Source organism: Theropithecus gelada, chromosome 5, assembly GCF_003255815.1.
Source record: "Theropithecus gelada isolate Dixy chromosome 5, Tgel_1.0, whole genome shotgun sequence".
Lineage (NCBI taxonomy): Eukaryota > Metazoa > Chordata > Mammalia > Primates > Cercopithecidae > Theropithecus > Theropithecus gelada.
Genome location: NC_037672.1, coordinates 88,382,450 through 88,407,984, shown reverse-complemented (window position 1 = coordinate 88,407,984; position 25,535 = coordinate 88,382,450). Strand labels below are relative to the sequence as shown.

At 43.0% G+C, this 25,535-nt stretch overlaps 1 protein-coding gene and 1 long non-coding RNA gene across 3 annotated transcripts in view; one reads left to right on the top strand and one right to left on the bottom strand.

Moving 5' to 3' along the window:
* Positions 1-25,535, bottom strand: part of LNX1 (ligand of numb-protein X 1) — a 195,404-nt gene that overhangs the window by 45,947 nt on the left and 123,922 nt on the right. For both annotated transcript variants that reach the window (XM_025386367.1, XM_025386368.1), the window contains 2 exons: positions 9,211-9,452; positions 8,550-8,702 (listed from right to left, as the gene is read on the bottom strand). In XM_025386367.1, coding sequence (XP_025242152.1) covers positions 8,550-8,702; positions 9,211-9,452 — 395 coding nt within the window. The remainder of the gene's footprint in view (positions 1-8,549; positions 8,703-9,210; positions 9,453-25,535) is intronic.
* Positions 1,024-24,810, top strand: LOC112625161. Its single transcript, XR_003119535.1, has 4 exons — positions 1,024-1,074; positions 1,362-1,455; positions 2,791-2,919; positions 24,529-24,810. It is a non-coding gene; the product is annotated as an uncharacterized LOC112625161 (long non-coding RNA).

Here is a 25,535-nt window from a genome sequence, read left to right as displayed (position 1 = left end):
AGGCCCTTCCAATTAAACTCTACCCTGATTCCTCCTTCTCTTGCTCTAAACAGTCCATTTCCTATAAAGCTTTCTAGCTATTTCTCACGGCACTCAATCCTTTATGGTTATTTTTACCTTTTTTTTTTTTTTTTGAGACAGGGTCTCACTCTGTTGCTTAGGTTGGAGTGCAGTATCTCACCACAACCTCTGCCTCCTGAGCTCAAGTGATCTTCCCACCTCAGCCTAGCAAGTAGCTAAGACTACAGGCACATGCCACCATTCCTGGCAAATTTTGGTATTTTTTGTAGAGACGGAGTTTTGTCATGTTGTCCAGGCCAGTCCTGAACTCCTGAGCTCAGGTGATCCACCCACCTCAGCCTCCCAAAGTGCTGGGATTACAGGTGTGAGCCACCGCGCCCAGCTTATACTCATTTCTTATATACCTCATATCATGTCCATAAAACCTGAGGGCACAACCTCTGGCTGTTCCATGGTTCTCTACACATACCTCTGTATGCAGGGGCCTCTAGCTGAAGTTTATTGAATTAATAGAAGTGAATGAACGATTTTTAATGGAATGAATTACAGTTTTATCACTTGCTTATTGAGAGGTAAAAAACAGAACCCATCTGCCATTTTGCCCTCTCAGATAATTTTGAAAATTTCTTCCTTAAAGATTCTGCTTTTCAGGCTTGGGGGAACATCATTTCTTTCTACCAGACATTGTTGTCAACAAATGGAAGAGGTCTGATTCATGATCAAGAAGAGGCCAAGGCCTAGTTGGTGGCCTTGGGCGGTTCATCCCTGGTTTGCCTGAAATCACTGAATTCAGAGCAAGGAGATTCAAAGATCATCTAGGCTGGTGTTTTCAAACTGTATTTTTAAACTGATGAATCTGCTTTCCCCAAGAAATCTCTCCTAGCTCTCTGCTCATCTCTCATCCCACTGTGACCACACAGAAAACAGCTGCTCTAATTGTTCTGCTGCTTGACAGTGATAGTCAAACCCTACAAGTGAGGAGGTTTAAGGCTGAGAGAAGGGGAGTGAAGCAACTGGCTGGACATCCCAAAGTTAGGTGGCCCTGAGAGCCAGGTCAGAACCCAGAGCTCTGGTGACTGGTACTCTCTGCCAGGTATCCCTGGAACCAGGGATTCACAGCCAGGCCGGAGCCCACGAGGGACTTGCTCTATGGACCTACGAGTCAGCAGCACCGACTGGCATTGTTTTTCTTCACTTCAGTTTGAATCGAAGTGTTCAGAGGGGACACCAACAAGTGGTGGGAACAAGCCACACCTAGCCTGGTGGAAAAACTAGCTCCTCCAAGTGACTAAAGGCTCAAGTTTCAATGGTAAGGGCTGAGATGCTTGTGTCTTCTGTAGGTGCTGACAGCTGCCTCTCCTTAAGAGTCTCCTTTCGTTATGGCATCTGGAAAGATCTCACATGGCAGGCCTGCTTCTGGATAGTCTGTTCCTTGTGAGCATTTGCAAAATCTGTGACCTTAGTCCATTTTCCCTAATGAATTAACGAGTACTCAATTCTCTAAGAACAATAAAGAATTAAAATTATTTCTAAGCATGTTAGAGCAAAGTAACTTAGTAGGTAGAGGAAACCCGAGATGTTGCAAATGTGGGTCCTTAATCTCTATACTGATTGAACTGAAGTGACTGCATAAGGCAGGGGTAGCTGACTTCATCAGTCAGTTCCTGGTACTACCAGTACTCGGGTGACTGAGTTCAATTAATGTTTAAACTACCTTGGTTATATTAAGTAGGTTATATCACAGGCACTTGCTAGAGCATGTCTGGTATAACAACGGAATGGAAAAAAAATTCATTCTGAGCAAAGAAAGATTTGGAAATAATCACAAAAGCCAATTTTCCCTCCCTCATTCCCCTTCCTTTGTTACCATCTTTTCCAACAGATTTACAAAAACCATACTACCAAGCCTAAACCTCTAGAGAATTTTTGATATGATAGCTTGAAAGGACATACCATTCACACTTGAAAATGATATTAGAGCAACACCAATGAGATCCTAGTGACCTTAAAGAGATAAAGGAATTTTTAAACTGCAAAACTTGTGTTGGTCTGGAAAGAAAAGAATTTGCTCAATATTATATCCTTACTCAAGGACTAAAGGATATAATCTTATTAGCTGAGAGTTTGTTATATGCTGACATTGAGTTAAGGTATTTGGATGCATTTTTTGTTTAGTCTTCACAATAACCCTATGAAATAGATGATAATTATCTTTTTTTTTTTTTTTGAGAGACAGGGTCTCACTCTGTCACCCAGGCTGGAGTATAGTGGTATGATCTTGGCTCAAAGCAGCCTTGACCTCATGGGCTCAGGCAATCCTCCCACCTCAGCCCAAGAAGCTGGGAGTACAGGTGTGTGCCACCACGTCCCATTAATTTCATTTTTTGTAGAGACAAAGTCTCACTATGTTGCCCAGGCTGGTCTCAAACTCCTGGGCTTAAGGGATCCTCTTGCCTTGGCCTCCAAGTGCTAGGATTCCAGGTGTGAGCCACTATGCCCAGATCCATCTCTGTCTTTTCAGATGAAGAAATGCTGAAGCTTAGAGCATTAAGCAACCCAGCCAGGGTCACACAGTTGATAAACAGTGGTGCCAGTCCCTTTACTGATGTTGAAAGAATGGATACACCATGCCAGGAGGCCAACTGTAGGTTGCTGAAGCAATGAGGTCCTCTGACCATTTTTGAAAGCATTGTTGCATCACAAATTCTGTGACGACATTGATACCAACCTAGCTGAGTCTTAACACCTCACTCCCTTCTGGAGTTACAGCTTCTTAGTGTGTTTGAGGAAATCCAATCTCTCCCATTCCAGCCCGCCTACGTATGGAACATGGCTGCTATCTCTGTCTTCTGGAAACATGGCTCCAATCTTGCAATAACTCTACACAAGAGCTCCCAGGTGTGTTCACTGCCCCCAAATCAAGTACAGACTCCTAAATAATCATCAGGACACACTATGATCTGACCTTCACCTCATCTCCTGTATCGGTCTGGAAAGAAAATAATTTATTCAATATTATGTCCTCACTCAAGGACTAAAGGATATAATAATTATTATTAACTGAGTTTATGCTGGCATTGAGCTAAGCTACTTGAATGCATTTTTCAACACACAGCATCCCAACATCCATCCAAGTCATAAGCCATTCCTTAAACATGGATTACACTGTCCCCTATGGCTGCTATGGTCATTAATTTATACCTCATTCTTCATAGTACAGGCATACCTCTGAAATATTGTGGGTTTGGTTCCAGACTGCCGTAATAAAGTGAGTCTTTTGGTTTCTCCGTGGTTATAAGAGTTATGTTTACACTGTAGTCTATCAAGTATACAATAGCATATTTTTAAAAATGTACATACCTCAATTTAAAAATACTTTATTGCTAAAACATGCTGTTTAATGATCATCTGAGCCTTCAGTTGTAATCTTTTCCTTGTAGAGGGTTTTGCCTTGATGTTGATGGCTGCTGACTGATCACAGTGGTGGTTGCTGAAAGTTGGGAGTGGCTTTGGCAATTTCTTAAAATAAGATGACCATGAAGTTTGCCACATCAGCTGACTCTCGTGTTTTTATGCAGATTCTCTGTAGAATGCAGTGCTGTTTGATAGCATTTAAACTTCAGTAGAACTTCTTTCAAAATTGGAGTCAATTCTCTACTAACCTTGCTGTTTTATCAACTATGTTTATGTAATATTCCCAATCCTTTCTTGTAGTTTCAACAATGTTCACAGCATCTTCAGCAGTAGTTTCCATCTCAACAAACCACTTTCTTTGCTCATCCATAAGAAGCAACTCTACACTCGTTCAAGTTTCATTATGAGATTGCAACAATTTGGTCATATCTTTTTTTTTTTTTTTTTTTTTTTGAGACTGAGTCTTGCTCTGTTGCCCGGGCTGGAGTGCAGTGGCGTGATCTCAGCTCACTGCAAGCTCCACCTCCCGGGTTCATGCCATTCTCCTGCCTCAGCCTCCCGGAATTTGGTCATATCTTCAAGCTCCACTTCCAATTCTAGTTCTCTTGCTATTTCCACGACATCTATAGTTACTTTTCTCCACTAAAGTCTTGAACCCCGGAAAGTCATCCATGAGAATTAGAATCAACTTCCTCCAATCTCCTGTTAATGTTGATATTTTGACTCTCTCCCATGAATCACTAATGTTCTTAATGGCATGTAGAAGGGTGAATCCTTTCCAGGATTTCAATTTTCCTTGCCCAGATCCATCAGAGGAATCACTATCTATGGCAGCTATAGCCTTTCGAAATTTATTTCTTAAATAATGAGACTTAAAAGTAGAAATTACTGGCCAGGCGTGGTGGCTCACGCCTGTAATCCCAGCACTTTGGGAGGCCGAGGCAGGCAGATCACAAGGCCAGGAGATCGAGACTGTCCTGGCTAACATGGTGAAACTTCGTCTCTACTAAAAATACAAAAAATTAGCTGGGCGTGGTGGCAGGTGCCTGTAGTCCCAGCCTCTCAGGAGGCTGAGGCGGGAGAATGGCGTGAACCTGGGAGGTGGAGCTTGCAGTGAGCTGAGATCACACCACTGCACTCTAGCCTGGGCAACAGAGCGAGACTCTGTCTTAAAAAAAAAAAAAGTAGAAATTCCTCTTTGATCCATGGGCTGCAGAATGGATATTGTGTTAGCAGGCATGAAAACAACATTACTCTTGTGCGTCTCCATTGAAGTACTTGGGTTAGTAACCAGGATGCATTATCAATGAGTAGCAATATTTTGAAAGGAATCTTTCTTTCTGAGCAGTAGGCCTCAACAGTGGAATTAAAATATCGAGTAAACCATGCTGTAAAAAGATGTGCTGCCATCAGGCTTTGTTGTTCCGTGGATAGAGCACAGGTAGAATAGATTTAGCATAATTCTTAACGGCCCTAGGAGTTTTGAAATGATAAATGAGCACTGGACTCCACCTTAAAGCCACCAGCTGTATTAGCCCCGAACACGAGAGTCAGCCTGTCCTTTGAAGCTTTGAAGCCAGGCATTGACTTCTCTCTAGTTAAGAAAGTCCTAGATAGCATATTCTCCCAATATAAGGCTGTATCATCTACATTGAAAATCTGTTGGCTGAGTGCGGTGGCTCATGTCTGTAATCCTAGCACTTTGGGAGGCCAAGGTGGGTGGATCACCTGAGGTCAGGAGTTCAAGACCAGCCTGGCCAACATGGAGAAACCCTGGCTCTACTAAAAATACAAAAAATTAGCTGGACATGAGATCCAAGTAGCCTGTAATCTCAGCTACTTGGGAGGCTGAGACAGGAGAATCACTTGAACCCAGGAGGCAGTGGTTGCAGTGAGCCGAGATCATGCCATTGCACTCCAGCCTGGGCTACAGAGTGAGCGAGACTCCATCTCAAAAAAAAAAAAAAAGGAAAACCTGCTTAGTGAAGCCACCTTCAATGATCTTAGCAAGATCTTCTGGATAACCTGCTGCAGCTTCTAACATCAGCATTTGCTGCTTTGTTACAATCAGCATTTGCTGTTTCCCTATAATCAGGATTTGCTGCTTTACCTTGCACTGTTATGTTATGGAGATGGCTTCTTTCCTTAAACCTCATTAACCAATCTCTGCTAGCTTCCAACTTTTCTCCTTTAGCTTCTTCACCTCTCTCAGCCTTCACAGAATCAAAGAGAGTTAGGGCCTTCCTTTGGATTAGGCTTTGGTTTAAGGGAATATTGTGGCTATTTTGTTCTTCTATCCAGTTCACTCAAACTTTCTCCATATCAGCAATAAGGCTGTTTTGCTTTGTTAGTCATGTGTTCACTGGAAGTAGCACTTTTAATTTCCTTCAAGAACTTTTCCTTTGCATTAATAACTAGGCTGTTTGGCACAAGAGACCTAGCTTTAAGCCTACCTTAGCTTTCAATATGCCTTCCTTACTAAGGTTCATTTCTTGTTTTTGATTTAAAGTGAGAGACATGTGGCTCTTCCTTTCACTTGAATACTCAAAAGCTATCGTATGGTTACTAATTGGCTTCATTTCAATACTGTTACGTATCAGGGAATAGGGAGGCCCAAGAAGAGAGACATGGGGAAATGGCCAGTGAAGCAGTCAGAACACACAATTATTAAATTTACTGACCCATAAGGGCGTGGTTCATTGCAAGCTAAAACAATTACAATAGTAACGCCAAAGATCACTGATCACCTATCACCGTAACACATATAATAATAATGAAAAAGTTTGAGATGCTTCAAGAATTACCAAAATGTGACACAGAGACATGAAGTGAGCACATGCTTTCGGAAAAATGGAGCCAACAGACTTGTTCGCTATAGGGTGACCACAAGCTTTCAATTTGTAAAAATAAAAATGAGGTATGCTTTTATTTTATTTTAGTCTTGAATAAACCCCCTGATGCCAGGAACTACATTTTATATTCTTTATATAAAATGACAGCACCTAGGCCAATGCCTTACATATAATAATCTCTTTTATAAATGTTTTTGTAATAAATATGCAAATATATCTTTTTCAAGATAACTTTTTTTTTTTTTGAGATGGAGTCACCCAGGCTGGAGTGCAGTGACACAATCTCAGCTCACTGCAGCCTCAACCTCCCAAGTAGCTGGAATTACAGGTGCCCATCACCACGCCCTGGCTAATTTTTGTATTTTTAATAGAGATGGGGTTTCACTATGTTGTCCAGGCTGGTCTCAAACTCCCACCCTCAGGTGATATGGCTGCCTCAGTCTCCCAAAGTGCTGGTATTACAGGAGTAAGCCACCACGCCTGGCCCAAGTACTAGAGAACTAACTTTACATGGAGTGGAATTGAGGAGTCTTTAATAAGAGGAAGAGACTGGTGGAAAGGAAGTTCTAATCTTTTCATTTAGTCATTGCACAGACATTCAGTGGACATTTATGTGCCAGACACTGTACTAGGCCTTAAAACAAGGACTCAGAAAAATAATAATAATGCCTACACTTTGAGGTACAGTTACATGAAATATGATAATCACTGCTACAGGTGCTTCAAAAACACCTAAAAAGAGGGCTGAAGGAGTCAGTGAGGTTTCCAGGAGGAGGCAAAGGCTTACACTAAACCTGAAAGAAGGAATGTCAATGCCAGCTGAAAGGAGAGTGGGAGTGCAGGCTGGACAATAGAAGGGAGGCGAGAGAAAGACATACAGCATTTACAGGACTGTAATCAGCTGAGAGCTCTTAGAGCATGCAGCATGTATGCACAGGGTGAGAGGCAATCATGAATAAGTATACAAGAAAAGGTCTCATAAGGCTGCTCATGAATTTTGAGGGCATAATACATACAGTGGTTTGGGCTCTGCCTCCCACCTCCCAAGAGGAGAGGGCAGTATAACCCAGGGGCTAAGAGAGTAGGCTCTGGAATGAGAGGACCTGAGTTAAAATCTTGGTTCTGCCATTTTCTAGCCGGGTGACTGGACTAATTACCTAATCCCTCTGGGTCTCTGTTTTCCCATCTGTAAAATGGGAATGAGAGTCCTATCCCCTTAACATTATTGTCACAGCTAAATGACTGAAAACACTATGTGCATACAGAAAGAGCTCAATTTTTAAAAAATGTTATTATTACTACTCTAAAGTTCTAACATAAAAAGCAAAGACAGTAGGACAGTATTTCCTCAGCTCCATTTATATTGGAGAAAACATATGGGATCTAAGACTCAACAGCTTGCTTTGCATGAATTCTACAGCCATGTTACCTGGATTCAAAGTTTAGCAAGGTAATTTGGAACAACCTAAGGAGCCTCTCTGTGCCACAGTTTCCTCATCTGTAAAACAGGAATAGTAGTAGCGCCGGGTGCGGTGGCTCATGCCTGTAATCCCAGCACTTTGAGAGGCCGAGGTGGGTGGATCACCTGAGGTCAGGAGTTCAAGACCAGCCTGACCAACATGCAGAAACCCCATTTCTACTAAAAAATACAAAAAAATAGCTGGCTGTTCTGGCAGGTGCCTGTAATCCCACCTACTTGGGAGGCTGAAGCAGGAGAATCGCTTGAACCCAGGAGGCAGAGGTTGCACCGTTGCACTCCAGCCTGGGCGATAAGAGTAAGACTCTGTCTCGAAACACACACACACACACACACACACACACGTACACACACATACACATGGAGTATGGGGTTGTTGTAAGGCTTAAATGACAAAATGCATGTAAAACACTCAGCACCACACCTCACATGTAGTTGAAAGAGTAAGGAGAGCAAATATATATATTGCATTTATTGTATGTGCCAGTCATTGTTTTAAATGTTTTTCACTCTTTAACTATAATTCTTCTTCTTCAAATGCATAATGGCACTAGCATCTGAAGGTAAGGGTTTCAACACTTTTTCTTCAATCTATGTAAAAAGATGATAATACTTTCTGCCTTTAGCTACTTACGTGAGAAGCAGGCTAATCAAAGTAAAAAACATTGTATACCCTCGGGAAGAGAGGGGTCACAGAAGGTGGATGGTGATCAGATTGCATCATCCCTGAAGTCCCCCTGGAAGCCTAGCCCATGTCCATCCTGCCTTGTGGAGAGGTCATTTACCTTCAGGGGCAGTGGTGTTTTCAGAATTTTCCCTGCCCTGGTCAGCGTGGTTGGCAACCGCACTCCCGCTCTTTGTCCTTCGAAGAACACTCAAAGCTCGATTTATTTTTTTAAAAGATCTGCTTCTAATAGTGGATCTCTCAAAGGGCCGTGCTGAGGAAAAGCAACAAGAGGAACAGTAGTTATGATTTCATAGAAATCATCATTTATGTACATATCTGATAAAATATATATAATAAGACATTAACAGTGACTACCTCTAGGTGGTAGGATTGTAGAATTTGCTTACCTGTATTTTCTAAGTTTTCTACAGTGAAATATGTATGATGTGCTCTGCTTTTCTTTTCTGTTTCTGGGCTGAACTGAATACAATAGCACTTTTCTTGAACAGTATGGCTGAAAAATTACTGACACTGCAGGAGTGATGAATCATTAGGTCTAGTTTCAGCCCCTTTCACCAAGTCAGATTACACACAGTTTAATGATCGGAGGTACTTGTGGTTTCATTTCACTTTGGAGAATTGGACATTGGGTTCCTGCCAAAACTGCCAGAATGATTTCCCCTTAAAAAACATTTCTAGAACTTTCCACAGTAAGTGTTCCACAGAGAGCAATCCCAAGCCAAGGAACCCAATCCTGGACAACCACCCATTTGACTCACCCCTAGTTCGGTTGCTCCGTCCAGAGTCCACTGGGCTGACTGCTGGCTGCCCGTCCTCCGCCGAGGACACGTAGGCAGGGTTGTCTAGGCCAGGCTCGTCTGTCATTAAGGAGATGGTGGCAGCTGCAGAAACCTCTGGGGAGGGAGCCATGGCTGTGAGGCTTGCACAGCCATCTGGACAGCCATCTTGTGAGCGCCTCTTCCTGTCTTTGGTCAGGCCGTAGTGGGAGGCACCTTTACAGCTGTAACAGAACCAGTGGGGAGGTGAAGTGCTGCCATTCCTCAGTCAGACCTCTTCAAATACAAATGAAGAATGTATAATAGGCTTGTTGAACTTGGAATTTGATTTGCCTTCCCCTATATTCTCTCTTCCCTTTTCACATGTTGGTACTCAATATACATTTGCCAACCAAGTGAATTAATAATTTGAGATGTTTTTAAAAGATGCCCACTGCATTCTCTTAAAGCAATCTCTACATTGGCTCCTGGAATGCAAATTTATTCAGGTTGCCATGGTGTCTACATGACCAGGCTTTGAGGCTGGCAATGTTCAACTGTTTGGTAATTCCTGCTTGCTGGTGTTTATTTTGACCATGAAAGCCCTTAGTCACACTCTCACTCATTTCTTTTGGATTTTGTTCCCACAGCACTGAACGTAAATATAAAGCTCCTCCCAGATTCCATATTTAACTGTCCATGGAAAGAGAATCACCCTCACCACAAAGCCACAGGAGTGAGCTCAGCATTGCTATCCTCTAGTGGCAGCTTGGTGGCTTCCATTCTCTTTCTCTGGGCTGGTCTGGGAGGGCCTCCCTGGTGCTGGGGGCTCCCGTGATCTGAAAAGTGTCATTCATCGCCATGTTGTCTAGCATTAAGAGAGTAAAACAGCTTTTGTGGATTTTAGCAAAAACATATTTGTCTCTACCCATTCACTGTCCATGCTATAAAAAAAAAATCCAAAAAATTCCACAAAAACCAAACTTTGTGAGAAAGGCAAGTTATTGGTGCAATAGAGAGAAGTTGAAAAAGAACATTCTTGAGGCTCAGGAGACCAGGGTTTGAGCTGATCTAGGTCCATATTTTGCCATGAACATGAACACTGCCACTGGGCAAGTCATTGCAGCGCACAGGCTAGGTTTTGATCAGGAAATGGTGATTTAACTATCTCACTGCACTGTCGGGAGGGTAGCTACAGGTAGCCACTCCAGTTTCCGTAGTTGTGAAGGCAGAAATCACATCATGAGCTCCTTTAAGAAGTGTCCATTTACATATAATGGATGTGTTAATTATAAATTATTATCAATTCATTACACAAAACCCTATATGACTGAACTATTTTAAATAGCCCTTTGAGATCCTACTTTAGGGATGCTTCATGTTTTTGAAAGTAGATGAAATCAAAGGTCAGTCTACAGTGATACGCACACATGATTTGTACTGCCCATAGAGTCACAGAAATGGCAGGATGGAAGGTCCTATTGTCTAGATTCAAATCTTTGCTCTGAAATTTACTTAGCTGGGTGATCTGGGGAAATTTTATTTAGCAGGCTAAACTTCCCAATTTGCATATACTTTCTGGATTGCTGTGAGGTTTGATTGACTTTAAGTCTTACTAGGGGTTTAGTGCTTTTTGCCAAAAGTACTAGAATGCGAATTCATTAAAGTCGTCATGGTATCCACATGACTACAATCAGTTCTTGTGAGACTGTAGCTATTTCCATATTTGATCCATCCTAAGATGCTCTTTTCATGCTTTAACATGTCTAAAATCAGGATGCATGTGTGATTGATGGGGTTGTGAAGTTTCTATTGCCAGGTGGCACTCATGATGCAGATGCCACCATCCCAGCATGGCAAACCTAGTCACATGGGTACCCCTTATCACTTCCATTGAGTTGCCTACACGCTTGGTATTACACCATTGAGTGTAATTGCCATTTGAATGTAATGATTCAGTACTAAAACGAAAAGTTATAGAAAACCTCAAAAACTGAACAATTGGATATTGATTAAGTACATATTCATTGTTAGAAGCAGAATCATAATTCCATGTTTTCTTGCAAAGGGATAAACAAAAGTTGTATATGCTTAGAAAGAAAGATTCACCCAAGGGAATTAAAAGTGGTGTTACATTTTGTTATTGAGAACATTCAAAAAGGATTGCCTGTTTCGTGCCAAGCAACGCAACCAAGGGCAGGAGAAGCTGCCAAATTCATCTGAATGGATTTCAAAGCCACAAGAGTCTAGTGTCACCAATCTATACATCATGGGGATATATTTGGTGTTTGGGGATTATTTAACTAATGGCACATTTTAAAATGTCATCTTCTTTGCTGTTATATGAACATGATATCTCTTATAGTCAGTGGCATCTTAGATTAGATGAAATGTGGTTTTAATATTAGTAGAAAAGGAGTTTGGTTATACGACCGTATGTCCTCATCTTCCAGATGAGAAAACAGGCCTCCAACTTACACTGCTAGTGCTTGTCCTCAGCTGGAAGAGTTCAATCTCTTGGCTTGAATTCGTGAGGTTTTACTGTACTGATTAGCTGCATTGGCTTGAAATAGTTCTGCTTCAAAATAGTGAAGAGGTTGATCTGGGAAACTCAAAAATTGGTGAAATACTGTGTGATGGAAAAAATAAAAGCCAACTTGCATTTGAGCAGCTCCAGAGTAACAAATACTTGAATGAAACACTTCCAGGCAGGCTGGCAGTATTTGATTAGCAGTGCGTGGAAAGGAAGTTCCGAGCTGGTCTGGAAACGGTCTTTTCTGAGGAGGCAGCAATGCTCTTGACCATGTGCCCTGCCAGAGTAGTAATGTTATTTTCCAGTTGGACAAAAGGCTGGCAAAGGCACAAGCCATGGCTTTGTTGGGAGGACACAGTATGTCCTAGTAAAAGAAAGTGGCACCTTTCTCTGCTGCCCCATCAATGGAGGGTTAAGGTATTTTAAAAATATCTGAATCCTAAGATTATGCCATTAAGAAACCATTGCACTTTCAAATTCTTGGGGTTCTAAAGATAAGTTTTTGAGTCAAGGAAAGGAAAACCTCATAAAGTAGGTAAGTAGCCTTTCCTTTGGTCTCATATCACAGCTGTTCTTACAACAGCTGGGGAGGGTGCAGAGTCTTGATTTAGGTATTCGGACTCATATGTTTTGAGTAATAAAGGTTCTACTAATGCAACTCATACTGTGTAATGTTAGCTTTCTCCAGTCTCTTGGCTTAGCTTGAACCAGAGACAGAGTGATCTATGAAGGTAGCAGCGTGTACTTACTAATTATCTCCTTTGTGGTGACTAATACTGGGGCAGCTTGATTTACAAGCATGAAAGAGGGAAGAAGCGGGGAAAAGCTGATTAGCATTGGCTAGGACAAGAATATACGGTGAACCCTGGGTTGTGTTCAAAGCAAGCAGGATTTATGCTTCCTTTCAGTTGCTCTGAGCACTAAGTACTCTCAGGTGGTGATGGGCGATGGCCATGAACTTGAAGGATGAATACAAGGAACACAGAAAACCCCTTTTCAACCAAACCACAAGCTTTGGATGTGCTGTCCATTCAAATGAGCAACTCTGAAAAATCAGTTTTCTTGGGAGATCCTGAGCTCTTTTGTCAAAGTGAGTAGAGGTAAATCTGTCTTAATATAAGAATGCTAATACTCAATGCCAGAAATTTTGTCTCTTTTGAGGTTGGAGGGGGTATAAGAAAAGAAAATGAATCTCCTTCCTGCAAAACTTCTAAGTCTGAGTTCACTGCTAATGAGAGTTGGAGACGAGACACAGGAGGGACCTCAGACATGATTCACAGAGGTTCTGATAGGGTATCCCCTGCAAAGGTCACCCAACAGGGCAGCATGATCTGGGTTCCCATGAAGATCTCCTTTCTGATGCTGAACTTACCCACTTATAATAGAATAAGAGTTGTTCACAAAGCGAGCCTTGATACTCATCATCATCATCCAGCCATACAACCTCCCTTTGATCTCTCCAACTTTCTGTAAATTCTTTCTCTCGGTTCACTGTTGCATTAGCAAACATTGAGTCAGCTCTCACTTTGGGTTCATTAATTGCCCAATCTGATCTGACTTCAAACAAGAGCTTGCAAATTCACATGCTCGTCAGGTGAGACAACGAGGGAAGGAAGGCCATTGGGGACCATGGTGAGCAGTGCTGCTTGACTAAAGGACACAGTGGCTGCTCCACCCTTCTCTGTTAAAAAGGCTAGCCCAGTGGCCCCCGAAAAATATGGAAGCAGAAATCTAGTTTTCAATGTAAAATCTCTTGATTTTTTAAATGGTAGCAACACATTCGAAAATCTTAAAAACACTGTGTGGTCCAAACAAAACACATCTGCAAGCCAGCTCTAGCTCCAGAGATGGCACATTCTAATCTCGGGTAATAAAACAAACTGCCAACATGAGTAGATGGGAACCATTTTTCTTTTCTTAGTCCCCCAGAAAGCAACACTACCCTCTCCTCTTTCTCCAGTCTTCCTCCCTACCCACTATTTGTGTGTGTGTGTGTGTGTGTGTGTGCGCGTGCAGAGGGGAGATGACCCCTAAAGGGGGCTTTCCTATAATTATGTGCCCTGGCCCCATTTCTGATCCAAGTCCAAAAATGAGACTAATTTTTGAACTGTATTTCTTTCACTCATGAGAGTACTAATGGCTGGCCCATAGATATTATTTAATAAGAAAGGGAGACACTCAGTCCTAATGTATGTATTCTTTCTTTCAGGCAGAGAGAATCAAGATTAGGGGACTCTGTAGGGAAGTGAGTCTCCTTGCCAACAGCTGGGTTTTAGGAATTAGCTGCTCCAATGAATGGGATGAGTGATTCTGAAACTTTGCTCAAGGTGGGGTTGCTGGAGCCAGGCGGGGAGACTGTGCTGCCAGAAAGGAGATGGTCACTGGGAGACAGAAATGGGCTCTCCCTGAGCAATCAGGTGAGTATGGGCCTCAGGAATGTGTGCTCAGCCCCTAACTCCATCTCCATGGCCAAACCCTGGCGCTGGTCCTCCTGACACCCCATCTCCATGGCTTTGCAACCAACCCCGGCCTATCCCTCTGCCCCTGACCTAGCCCTCCAGCCTCTACCCCACTGCATCTTAACCATAGCAACAATTTTTTTTTAACTCAAAAACTGCCCAGGGAAATGTTCCCATCGCTTCAGGATCGAGTCCCAACTCTGTATGCTGACATTCCGGGCCTTCCCTGATCCATATTATCGATCATGGTCTCTTGCCTACAAATCTATGGCAGCCCAGAAGGCAGTCTGGCAGAAGACAGCTCATATCTATTGATCTTTTTAAATGTATTATGCTTCAAGGATGTGGTCTCATTTAAGCCTCCCACTTGTCATATTAGTTATACCACCTAACTTCACAGATGAATATATGGACACTAGAAGGGAGAAATGCCTTGTCCAAGTTCAGAGTGGAGCTAGACTCTGAAGCCACGCTGTGGATTCCATGCTTTCTCACCTTACATGGCTTCCTTGGTCCCTAGACTCATATCAAACTGCCCATTCCATGTCATTACTTAGATGTCTAATGGGCAGCTCAAACTTAACAGTTTCATCCTCCCTGCCAAACCAGCTCTTCCCACGTGTTCCCATGTTATTAAATAGCTCCTTATCTGTCATTCAGGCCAAAAATCTCAGACTCATCCTTGATTTCTTTCTTTCTCTAGATACCTGAAATACAATCCAGCATGAAATATTCAGAATCCAACTACTTTTCATCATGGCCACTGCCACCATACTGGTCCAAGCCACCATCATCAGTGCCTGGATTATCCCAACAGTCTCCCAAGAGGGGTCTTGCTTCCACACTTGTGTTGCCTGCCCATCTATTCTCAACAGAGCAGCCATGGTGATCTTTTCATAATGGCTCTCCACTTTACTCAAGCATAAGGTCCTTACAACGGTCTATAGGGCCCTATATTTTCTGTCTGTCGTGACTTCTGACTTCCTCTCCATCCCTTGCTCATACAGCCCTCCTGCTAGTTCTTAAACTTGCCCACCATGTTCCTACTTCTTCAGGGTCTCTGCACTTTGCTGCTGCCCCTGCTGCCTCAGATATGCCTTCCCCAGATTCCCATCCAGTTTGTTCCTGCATCTCCTTCAGGCCTCTGATTAAAATCCCTCTTCTCTGACCACCTGATTTAAACAGCGGCTTCTTTTCTGATACATCCTACACCTGCTTATATTCTCTCTATGGAATGCAAGCTCCAAAGGGCAGAGATTTAGGTTCTGCTTTGTTAATTGTTTCATCTCCAGTGCCAAAGACAATGACTGGCATATAGAAGGTGCTCAGTATATTACTTTTAAATGAAAAAATGACTTTTGCTAATGAAAGAGCATGTTCCTAAACCATGGGGTTGTATTAGTCCATTTTTACGCCAATAAAGACATACCCAAGACTGGGTAATTTATAAAGAAAAAGAAGTTTAATGGACTCACAGTCCCACCTGGCTGGGGAGGCCTCACAATCATGATGGAAGGCAAGGAGGAGACAGTGACATCTCACATGGCAGCAGGCAAGAGGGATTGTGTGTGGGAACTCGCCTTTATAAAACCATCAGATCTTGTGAGACTTATTCACTACCATGATTCAGTGATCTCCACCTGGGTTCCTCCCATAACATGTGGGAATCAGGGGAGCTACAATTCAACACGAGATGTGGGTGAGGACACAGTCAAATCGTATCAGGGTGAATTATCTAAACTGGCTATCTACACTAATCAGATGACTCAGTCAGGTCATCTGTGTTTCTGCCCAGGGAAAGTACCCCCCTTGGACTATAGGGTCTCAGTGTAAAGATCACACCATCTCAGTACTCAGGCTTTTCAAGCTAAGGGCCCTGAACCATGAACAAGGCATAGAACAGATATGTTTAATGAGTTTTGGGATATTGACCTCAAGAGAACATTTAACTGACCAACATTAACTGACTGAGGGACAACATTTTAAAACCTAAATACCCCATCCAAACAACATATTTAATGAATCTAAATCCAAATGCAGCAATATTTCCTATACCAGAAAACTATGATTCAAGGATATTTCACAGAGATGGAAATTAACTGCTTGGGGGGGAAAAAAAAGTCTAGTTCCACAATTACAGCAATAGAACCAAACTTTGAAAATGCAGGAACTCTCTCTCCAGGACTGAGATGGCTTCCTCATATTAGTGCCTGAGAAGTGTTGGCTCATGGAGTCCCACATCATTTATGGCAGCCAGTCAAGACACACCAGCTCTGCCTTGGCTAACTGGTTAGCTGCGGGCAAGTTGTGGCCACAGAGCTATATAGTAAACATTTCTTGAATTGATCTGAGCAACCATCACCCTTTTGGTGTTCTGTTGATTGAAATTACCGCATTGGGAATTGTGGGATTCACTCACACCGCCCTGATAATGCATAATTACTTGTGGTCGATTGTGATACTAATACTAGTCTCTCTTTTCTCCTAGCAAGCTCATGATTTCCCTTTCCATTTCCTTGCACTTCAATTTAAGCCCAACGAAAAAAAAAATGACAAGAAGGAAAGAACAACTTAAGAAATTGATCTTTTTTTCGTGTATTTCCCTGGTAATTTTGATATGATTTTATTTGCTTTGAGTTTAAGAAGCATTATGCATGTAATACAACTGAAGGGTAATGACCATAACCTTCATTTGATGGTTTATGCTGTTACAGTGGGTTTTTAATCATAATGTTGAAATACATTTTTCAATAAACACTCATGGGAGGGTCTTCTAAGAAAGATGGCACAGTACGGAGGAAAAAACACATGCTTTCACTTTTTAAGCATCTGGATGTGAATCCTAATCCATGTGCCTTATGGAAGGGCCTCCTAAGAAGGCAACTCTACTGGCTCTGCAACTCTGGACAAGTTCCTTAATTCCTCTGAGCCTTGTTTCTCATACATAAAATGGGCACAATGTTTATTTACCATGAGGTTTAAAGGTTCACACAAAAGGCTGAGTGTGGTGGCTCACACTTATAATCCCAGAGCTTTGATAGGCTGGGATGGAAAGATCACTTGAAGCCAGGACTTAGAGACCCATAGCAGGACCCATATTCTACAAAACAATTTAAAAAATTAGCTGGGCATGGTGGTACATGCATGTAGTGTCAGCTACTCAGGAGGCGGAGGCAGGAGTACTGCTTGAGCCCAGAAGTTCAAGCCTGCAGTAGGCCATGATTGGGCCACTGCACTCCAGCCTGGACAATAGAGCAACGCCCTATCTATCTCTTTTAAAAAAAGAATCATGCAAAATGCTGAACAGTATCTGGAATATATAGTAACTCAGTAACCAGTAACTAGCATAATTATTGTCTAACATCAAGGCATAATGTTAGACACTGTGGATGCAAAGAAAATGACAGTGCATGCACTTGGTTCATGAAAACAGAAAAACATGCCACATTACCAGAGAGAGAGAGAGGGAGGTAAGAGCCAAGTGTCAGGAAAGCTCAGAGGAAGGGGCCTGGGGTAATTGGAGAAGGCTTCTTAGAAGAGATGAAATCTGAGCTGAGTCTAGAAAAATGAGTGACATTGGTCTAGCAGACTAGGTATGAATGGTATATTCAAAAGCTCCAAGGATGCAGGTGCATGGCAGGTGCCAGGAATGGTAGATTCAGGGCAGGCTTTGTCGTATGTGACACAAATTGGGAAAGAACAGACCTGAAGTGAGATCCAAGAGGAGCAGCATGTTGGTGGCGGTGCTGGGGATAAAACCCAGGACACCTGATGGCCAGTCCATCTACCTACTTCTGGGGTTCAGTAAGCCTAAACCATGCCCGTGGGGGTAAGAGACAAGTGAGTGTTTCTAAGTCTGATGCCAAGACAGGAGAGGGGAGGAGGTTTCAGGAGGAACAAAGTTGACAACAGAGGGCTCGAAGTCAGCTCATTGCAGAGACTCCCTGACCATTGATCCAAAGTGAACTGCTGCCCCTGCCTGCCAGTCGCCCTCTTTGGAAATTATATTGTTGGTTTGTTTTCTCCCAACAGAATATAGAGAGCTTCCATAGGAGTAAACATCCTGCTTTTCTTGCTCACCACTAAAGCATCAGCATTATGCAAAGAGCACTGGTGGACAGGGTCTGGCGGGGTGGGGGTGGTGGGGTGTGCTAAAGGAGCCTGAGAGATTCTAAAAGCAGCGAATTGTTTTCTTGCTCCTTTTATTAGAGTCTGTTTATGCTTCCGATTGTGTTAGCCTAGATATGTTTTAATAGTTATGTGCCACCTTGATCCTTTTTTTTGAAAGAAAGCAGATATATAGTTTAAATATATAACTAATTATTTCATGACTCCTTTAATGAAAAGCACTATAAATCTTTACTGTGTGAGACAAAAATAAATGCATCAGTCAACGCCTTCCAAAACAGTTCCACTTGCGCTCCCTGAGCCCACCCTCGAATAGGTCCTATCCCTGCTAATTGAGTCCTGATCACGCTACTTGGAGGATACTCAACTAACAATAATACAACTTCTATTCATAAGAGTCCTCTAGTCCTCAGGCATCCTGGTCTTCAGCACAGACCTCCTGTGAGGAACTTTCTGAGTTCAGTTTGGGTAATTATGTTCTACATGTCACCTCAACTCACCGTACCTGCATCTTTTTAAATAATAGCTCTTTGGCCTAAAGACATTAGGTAAAGTCATTCTTCCTTGTTTGGATTACTTTTTCTCCCCCTCTAAGTTAAAACCCATGTTGCCTGGCACTGAATTATATGGCCGCTCACATAGCTACCAGAAACTGTACATGGAAAAAAGTCACGAGCATTTTTGTGTAGTCAGAAGTGAAGTGAATGTCAGTTGAGAAGTAAAAGAGGTCATCAGCTGGGCACGTCCACCGTCCGGTAGTCAGTGTAGATCCGAGTATGAACTTGAGGCTGAATGGCCCTCGCCCCAGAGGACGGATGAATTTCTGACATCACTTACCACCAATCACACACGGCTTCCCCTCATTAGCCCGTTTCTTCTGCCTCCAAACTGCTGGGAAAATGTCCCTAGTACTTCCAACCACCCCGATTTCACTTGCTAATGAACACCAGACAGGAAAAATTCAAAACAAGCTGGAAATGGATGTGAAATGCAGGCCACCATCATGGGCACCTGGAATCCGTCTTGGCTTGTCAGGGTGGGGCCAGGAGAGGCGTGGTGTGCCCTAAAGGTAGCGTCTGCTCAGGCGACAGTGGTCCAATCCCAACCTAAGCAAGTACACTGACTTGGTTTACCAAAGATGCTGACATGTTCCTATGGCATGGATCGCCTGGTGCCGAACAGGCGTGAGACACACTGGCCAGTCTGCACAGTTGCAATTTCAGGGTGGGAGGGAGGCAGGGAAGAAGTAGACATTCTTCCATTTAATGACTCTCCTTTAATGCCGATGTTTTTCCTATTGGTTTACAGAGTTAGTGTCTGTAAGAATCTGTGGCTGCATCTTTTTATCCTTCAAATCTCACTCACAAATTAATAGTAACATAATTACAACCAACACTTATAGTGCCCTCACTAGAGACCACATACTGTTTTACACGCTTCCTATTAACCCATTCAATCCTCACATCAACCCTATGAAGAGGGTCGTATGATACCCCCACTTTACTGATTAGAAATTAAGGCACAGAAAGATTAAATTTCCAAAAGTCACACAGCTGGTAAGTGGAAGGGCTAGGATTTAAACTGAAGGCAGAGAGAACTTTAATTGAAGTGTGCACCTTAGGACTGTAATATGCCACACGCCCTGGTGGCTGATTATTTGGGGGGTGACTGCAATATGGGACGTAGGGAAAAGCATGGAAAATTAGAAGCAGGTTTTTCATAACCTTATATTCTTTATAGATCTATAAATGCCAGCTACTGAGTAACTGCTATGAGGAATATGAATGGCACAGGCTGGCAAACGAGTCTGTCGTAATGGGGTTGGCATCTTCAGCCTGCAGTTGACAGGCAGAAGCGGTGAGCGTCACACTGCTGGGTCTCTGTCCTGCCTTGTCATCAGGGCCACTTGTCAGTGCCGCATGCCTCATAGGTCAGTGTATGAGGGATGTGGTTGCAGTGGTCCCCACATGCCCTCAGGCTGGCTGTCTCACTGCCCCTCTTCCTCTCCAAAAATAATTAGCTCCGAGCACAGGCAGCAAGCAACGTAGAAAAAGAGGCCTAAAAGGATCTTGTCTGGGTGTGCGGGCGCCTCCAGGTGATTTATTTCATCCTTTTCTACAGAAAGCACCTTAGTCCAGGCACTCATATATATTCATATTCATGATCTGACACACATAGCATTTGAGGTGGGAAACAGGAGGCCGACTTACCCATCCCCCACTGGGTGGGGAGGTACCCTTTCTCTCCTGTTAACAACAGCAGTCATAACAGTAACCACCTGAGCTATCATCTGTTCAGTTTTGTTCAGTTTTTGTTTGTTTTTTTTTTTTTAATCACAAGGCATGGTACCAGGACTTATTTTATTAAAACATCCCCCCACTGGTTGTATTAGGCCCATCATATAGATGGGGAAAATGAAGCTTAAAGAGGTTAAGTAATTTATGCAAGCTGACAAAACATTAAAGCAAAAGAGCTGAAAGAGTAGCTTTGTGTGGGATCTTGTTGTTGATTTAAGCCCTGTGTCTGTCAAGATATCTGACACACTTTGACACACACACACACTTGCACATGCACACAGACACTTACACACTCCTTAACAGGTGTCAGGCTGTTCTGAGCACTCTACCCTTTACTCATTTAATCCTCACAACAACCTCATGAGATGGGCAGGATTATTATCCCCAGTTTGCAAACACGAGAACTTAATACAAAGATTCACTTGCCCAGGTTTGCACAGTTTGCATCCAGGGTGACCAACAATGTCACTTTGCCCAGGGCTGAGGGGTTCTTGAGACGTGGGATTTTCAGCTTTAAAATTGGTCAGCCTAAGGCAAACCAGATGTGCTGGTAGTCACCCTATAAGTGACAAAGACAGAATTTAAAGTCAATAGCTGTGAATGCTCATAACCATGACACATACTGCATCTTTTTCCTTTGCATATATTTTGTCTCCACATTTAGTAGAAACAGAAGCTAGTTTTGAGGGGCTTTGTGGTTTCAGGTACCTCCCAGTGTGTGATCATCTGATGCTAAGATGAGGGTCCAGAATGTCACCCCCAAACTGCTGCTGAAGCACAGTCTCTCACAGCAACCCCTGCGGGTCCAAACCTTATGCAATTGCAGGGCTTCCCAGGGACTGAAAGAACTGATTCCATTGTTTAGGAAGAGCTGAGCTGATAGCCTGGAGTGCCTGATGAATACCAGTGCTGTTCCCTGGGGTGACACCTCAGAATTCCAAAGCCACTACCAGATGTGGAGTTGACAGTAGTTAATGAGGGATGGTCGAGGGCTTGGGCACAGTCTACATGCCAGGTCAATTCTTCAGAGACGCCAGAATCGTTTATTCATTCTGTGAGTCTCTGGCATCTTTGGGGTCACTGAGTTCTTTTCCTCCATACTTTGGGGAGGGGGAGCAGGCAATTCCCATGTGACAGATGATTTGAGTTTTCTGTTATCTGTCCATGGATTCGAGTGTGTATGTGATGGGGTGGAGATCAGGTTCTTTTTAGTTAACTTTTGTCCCTGCAATTCTTGGTTCAAAATTATCCTATTTACTTTTGGCTGGGCACGGAGGCTAATGCCTGTAATCCCAACACTTTGGGAGGCTAAGGGGGGCAGTCACCTGAAGTCAGGAGTTGGAGACCAGCCTGGCCAACATGGTGAAACCCTGTCTCTACTAAAAATACAAAAATTAGTCGGGCGCGGTGGTGAGTACCTGTAATCCCAGCTACTTGGGAGGCTGAGGCAGGAGAATCACTTGAACCTGGGAAACGGAGGCTGCAGTGAACCAAGATTGTGCCACTGCACTCCAGCCTGGGCAATGGTTCGCGACTCCGTCTCAAAAACAAAATAAAAAAACCCCAAATTATTCTATTTACTTTTAAAACACTTGGAGACAACCAAAGTCTATCTTTTCGTTTTCGGGAAACGGGCTATGGATCAATGGTGCTTTCTATTTCAGGACTGACTAGGAAGTGTTTTTAGAATAACTGGAAAGGGTGGGCTTTGTGGTGGTGAGGGTTTCTAGGAGTCAGAACTGACTGCCCAGTGAAGTTTTATGATCAGTTTTGAAAGCAGCCTAGGTTTTCAGCTGCCTGTGATGAGCTCTTTTTGAGTCCTCGAGTTTTTGTGAAGTCTTTGCAACCCCAAGGGCTGTGTAGAGGTTTTCAGAGCTTGATATGGAGATGGAGGAGTGGGGGAAGGTGAAAATAATTCCCAGACATTTAAAAACATTTCCTCCATTCCTCAAAGTGCATTCCATTGCATTCTCAGGATAACCACGATATGTCCAAATTTGTCCAAGCCCCTTCTGGGCTGGTTGTCACAGGCCCTCCTGGATGTGCTGTATGACACTCAGTGGAAAATTGTGTTCTTCCTTGCTCTGTGTTTGGAAGTGTGTCATGCAAAGACAGCTGGTTCCTCATACCAAATATTTTTACATGAAACAAAAATCCTATTTTCCAGCCATTTTCTGTATTTGCTAAATGAGCTTCCCCCTTCCCTCCCAATATATTTAAAAGAAACAACCTTACTCCTTCTATAAAACATATTTCCCCAAAATTGTGTTATGCAAACGAAGGGGGAACAGAGTGGATGCTTTCCTGTTTGCAGGAAATGCTATTATATTAAAATACTTATTGGATAACTGAAAGCTCTTCTTCTATCACTCTTGGGCCAGGCGTACTCTTTGGTTACTGCTCTGCTGGATTCCTCTGTCCCCCAGGCTGGAGTGCAGTGGCATCATCATAGCTTACCACAGCCTCAACCTCCTGGGCTCAAGGGATCCTCCCTCCTCAGTCTCCTGAGTAGCTAGGACTACAGGTGTATACCATCACAACTGGCTAACTTTTTCATTAGTTTTTTTGTAGAGACTATGTTGCCCAGGCTGGTCTTGAATTTCTAGGTACAAGAAATCTTTCCATCTCAATCTCCTAACTAGCTGGACTGCCAGCGAGACCCACCACACCCAACTCTGCTCAGTTCTTTTTGTTTGGTAGACTAGGCTTCTTGGGCTAGACAAGGCTTTCTGCAGTCAGACACATTGACAAACTGTCCCTCTTCACATCAAACCCATTTCTACCACAGGTCTTTGTCCAATCTGTCTTCTCTCCTGGAGTGGCCACCACTCAAACAAATCCTACTCATTTTTCCTAAGGCTTGCCTCTCATCTCACTTTCTCCACTGATGCTTCATAGTGCTCTCTCCCCTCTCAATGCATTCATTTATTCCACAAATATTGAAGTGATTACTAAAGTCTACCAAATGTAAGGCACCAGGCTTGGTGCTCCTATGACTCTATGCCAGTTAGCAATCCAACACAGAAATAAAGCAGACAGGCAAACAAGTCCAATATGTCTATACTTGCTTAGTGCTGGGACCTTAGGGTTTTATTACATATTGACACAGAGAGTTGCATGGATGTTGGTCGGGCCAGTTTGACTAGACTACAAACTCCCTGAGGCCATGTCTTGTGTCTTTTGTACCCTCCATTGTTCATACAGGGTTGATGACACAATAGACATTCATGAAATACTTGTTTTTTTTTTGGAAGGAGTCTCGGTCTGTTGCCCAGGCTGGAGTGCAGTGGCCGGATCTCAGCTCACTGCAAGCTCCGCCTCCCGGGTTCACGCCATTCTCCTGCCTCAGCCTCCCGAGTAGCTGGGACTACAGGCACCCGCCACCTCGCCCGGCTAGTTTTTTGTATTTTTTAGTAGAGACGGGGTTTCACCGTGTTAGCCAGGATGGTCTCAATCTCCTGACCTCGTGATCCACCCATCTTGGCCTCCCAAAGTGCTGGGATTACAGGCTTGAGCCACCGCGCCCAGCCAGACATTCCTGAAATACTTCTTTACTTGTATTAGGATCAAATAGGAATTGTTCTTTTTCTGATTTCAAAAGTAATTGAGGTTCAGAGAAGAAACTGTTTAGAATATGGAAAATAAAGAAAATATTATCCAGCCTGGGCAACAGAGCAGGGCCCTGTCTCAAAAACACAAAACCAAAACCAAAACCAAAACCAAACCAAACCAAACCAAACCAAACCAAAATGCTGTAATTACACCCCCAGAGAAAACTGCTGCTAAGGTGTTTTATTTATTCTTTCAATCAGTTTTCTATGCATAGACATATATACTTCTGTATGTTTATGTTTTTGTGTTGATTGTGCTATCAATCTTTTAACATGCTTGTTCTCCTATCCAGTGGTTCTTAACCTTGGCTGAGCAATAGACTCATTTGGGAAGATTTAAAAAAATCTAGTTTATGAGGTACCTCAGATCAATCAATCTCTGGCAGTGGGTCTGCTAAACATCAGAAACAGACAAACAACTGCACAGATCTCCAACTAGACTGAAGAACAGGACCCTCGAGAGAGCTTCCAAGAAGACACCAACCTAGGCATGGGTTTATGTTCCTGACAAAGAATAAGGATTGTTATAAAGTATGTTCTATTTTGAACTGTGAAAATAATTATCTAAAGCTGTATGATTTTTTTTTCCTTTTTTTTGGGGGGGGACAAGGTCTCATTCTGAAGACAAGGTCACCCAGGCTGAAGTAATGTGGTATGGTCTCAGCTCACTGCAACCTCTGCCTCCTGAGTTCAGGTAATTCTCCTGCCTCAGCCTCCTGAGTAGCTGGGACTACAGGCATGGACCACCATGCCTAGCTAATTTTTGTATTTTTAGTAGAGATGAGGTTTTGCCATGTTGGCCAGGTAAGTCTCGAACTCCTGACCTCAAGTGATCCCCCTGCCTTGGCCTCCCAAAGTAATAGGATTATATGCATGAGTCACTGCACCCGGCCTCAAGCTGTATGATTTTATATGATATGCACATCTCATGTGAAATCAGATAGTGGCCTATTAGTAGGAGACTAGGGATTTTTCTGCTTCTTAGGTAAATCTGGAAATACAGTTTTTGCATCTCCAGATGAAGACAGACCCAGATGCATTGTAGAAATCACTCTGCATTTAGGTAGTTTTAGACACTTGAAACACTTAGTGGCCCTCTTTACTTTGCTATTTATCCTAAAATACTCAATGAAGGCTCCGTTCACACTGCCCCACTATCTTCCTGCTTCCCCTGGCAGTGATAGAGGATTTGGTTATTTACAGTAATGGAATAAGTTGATTAGGATGCTGAGAACTTACATTCAGAAGACATCTTTCTTTTCTATTCACTTAATTATAGTCTGGCTGGTCAGCCTAGTCT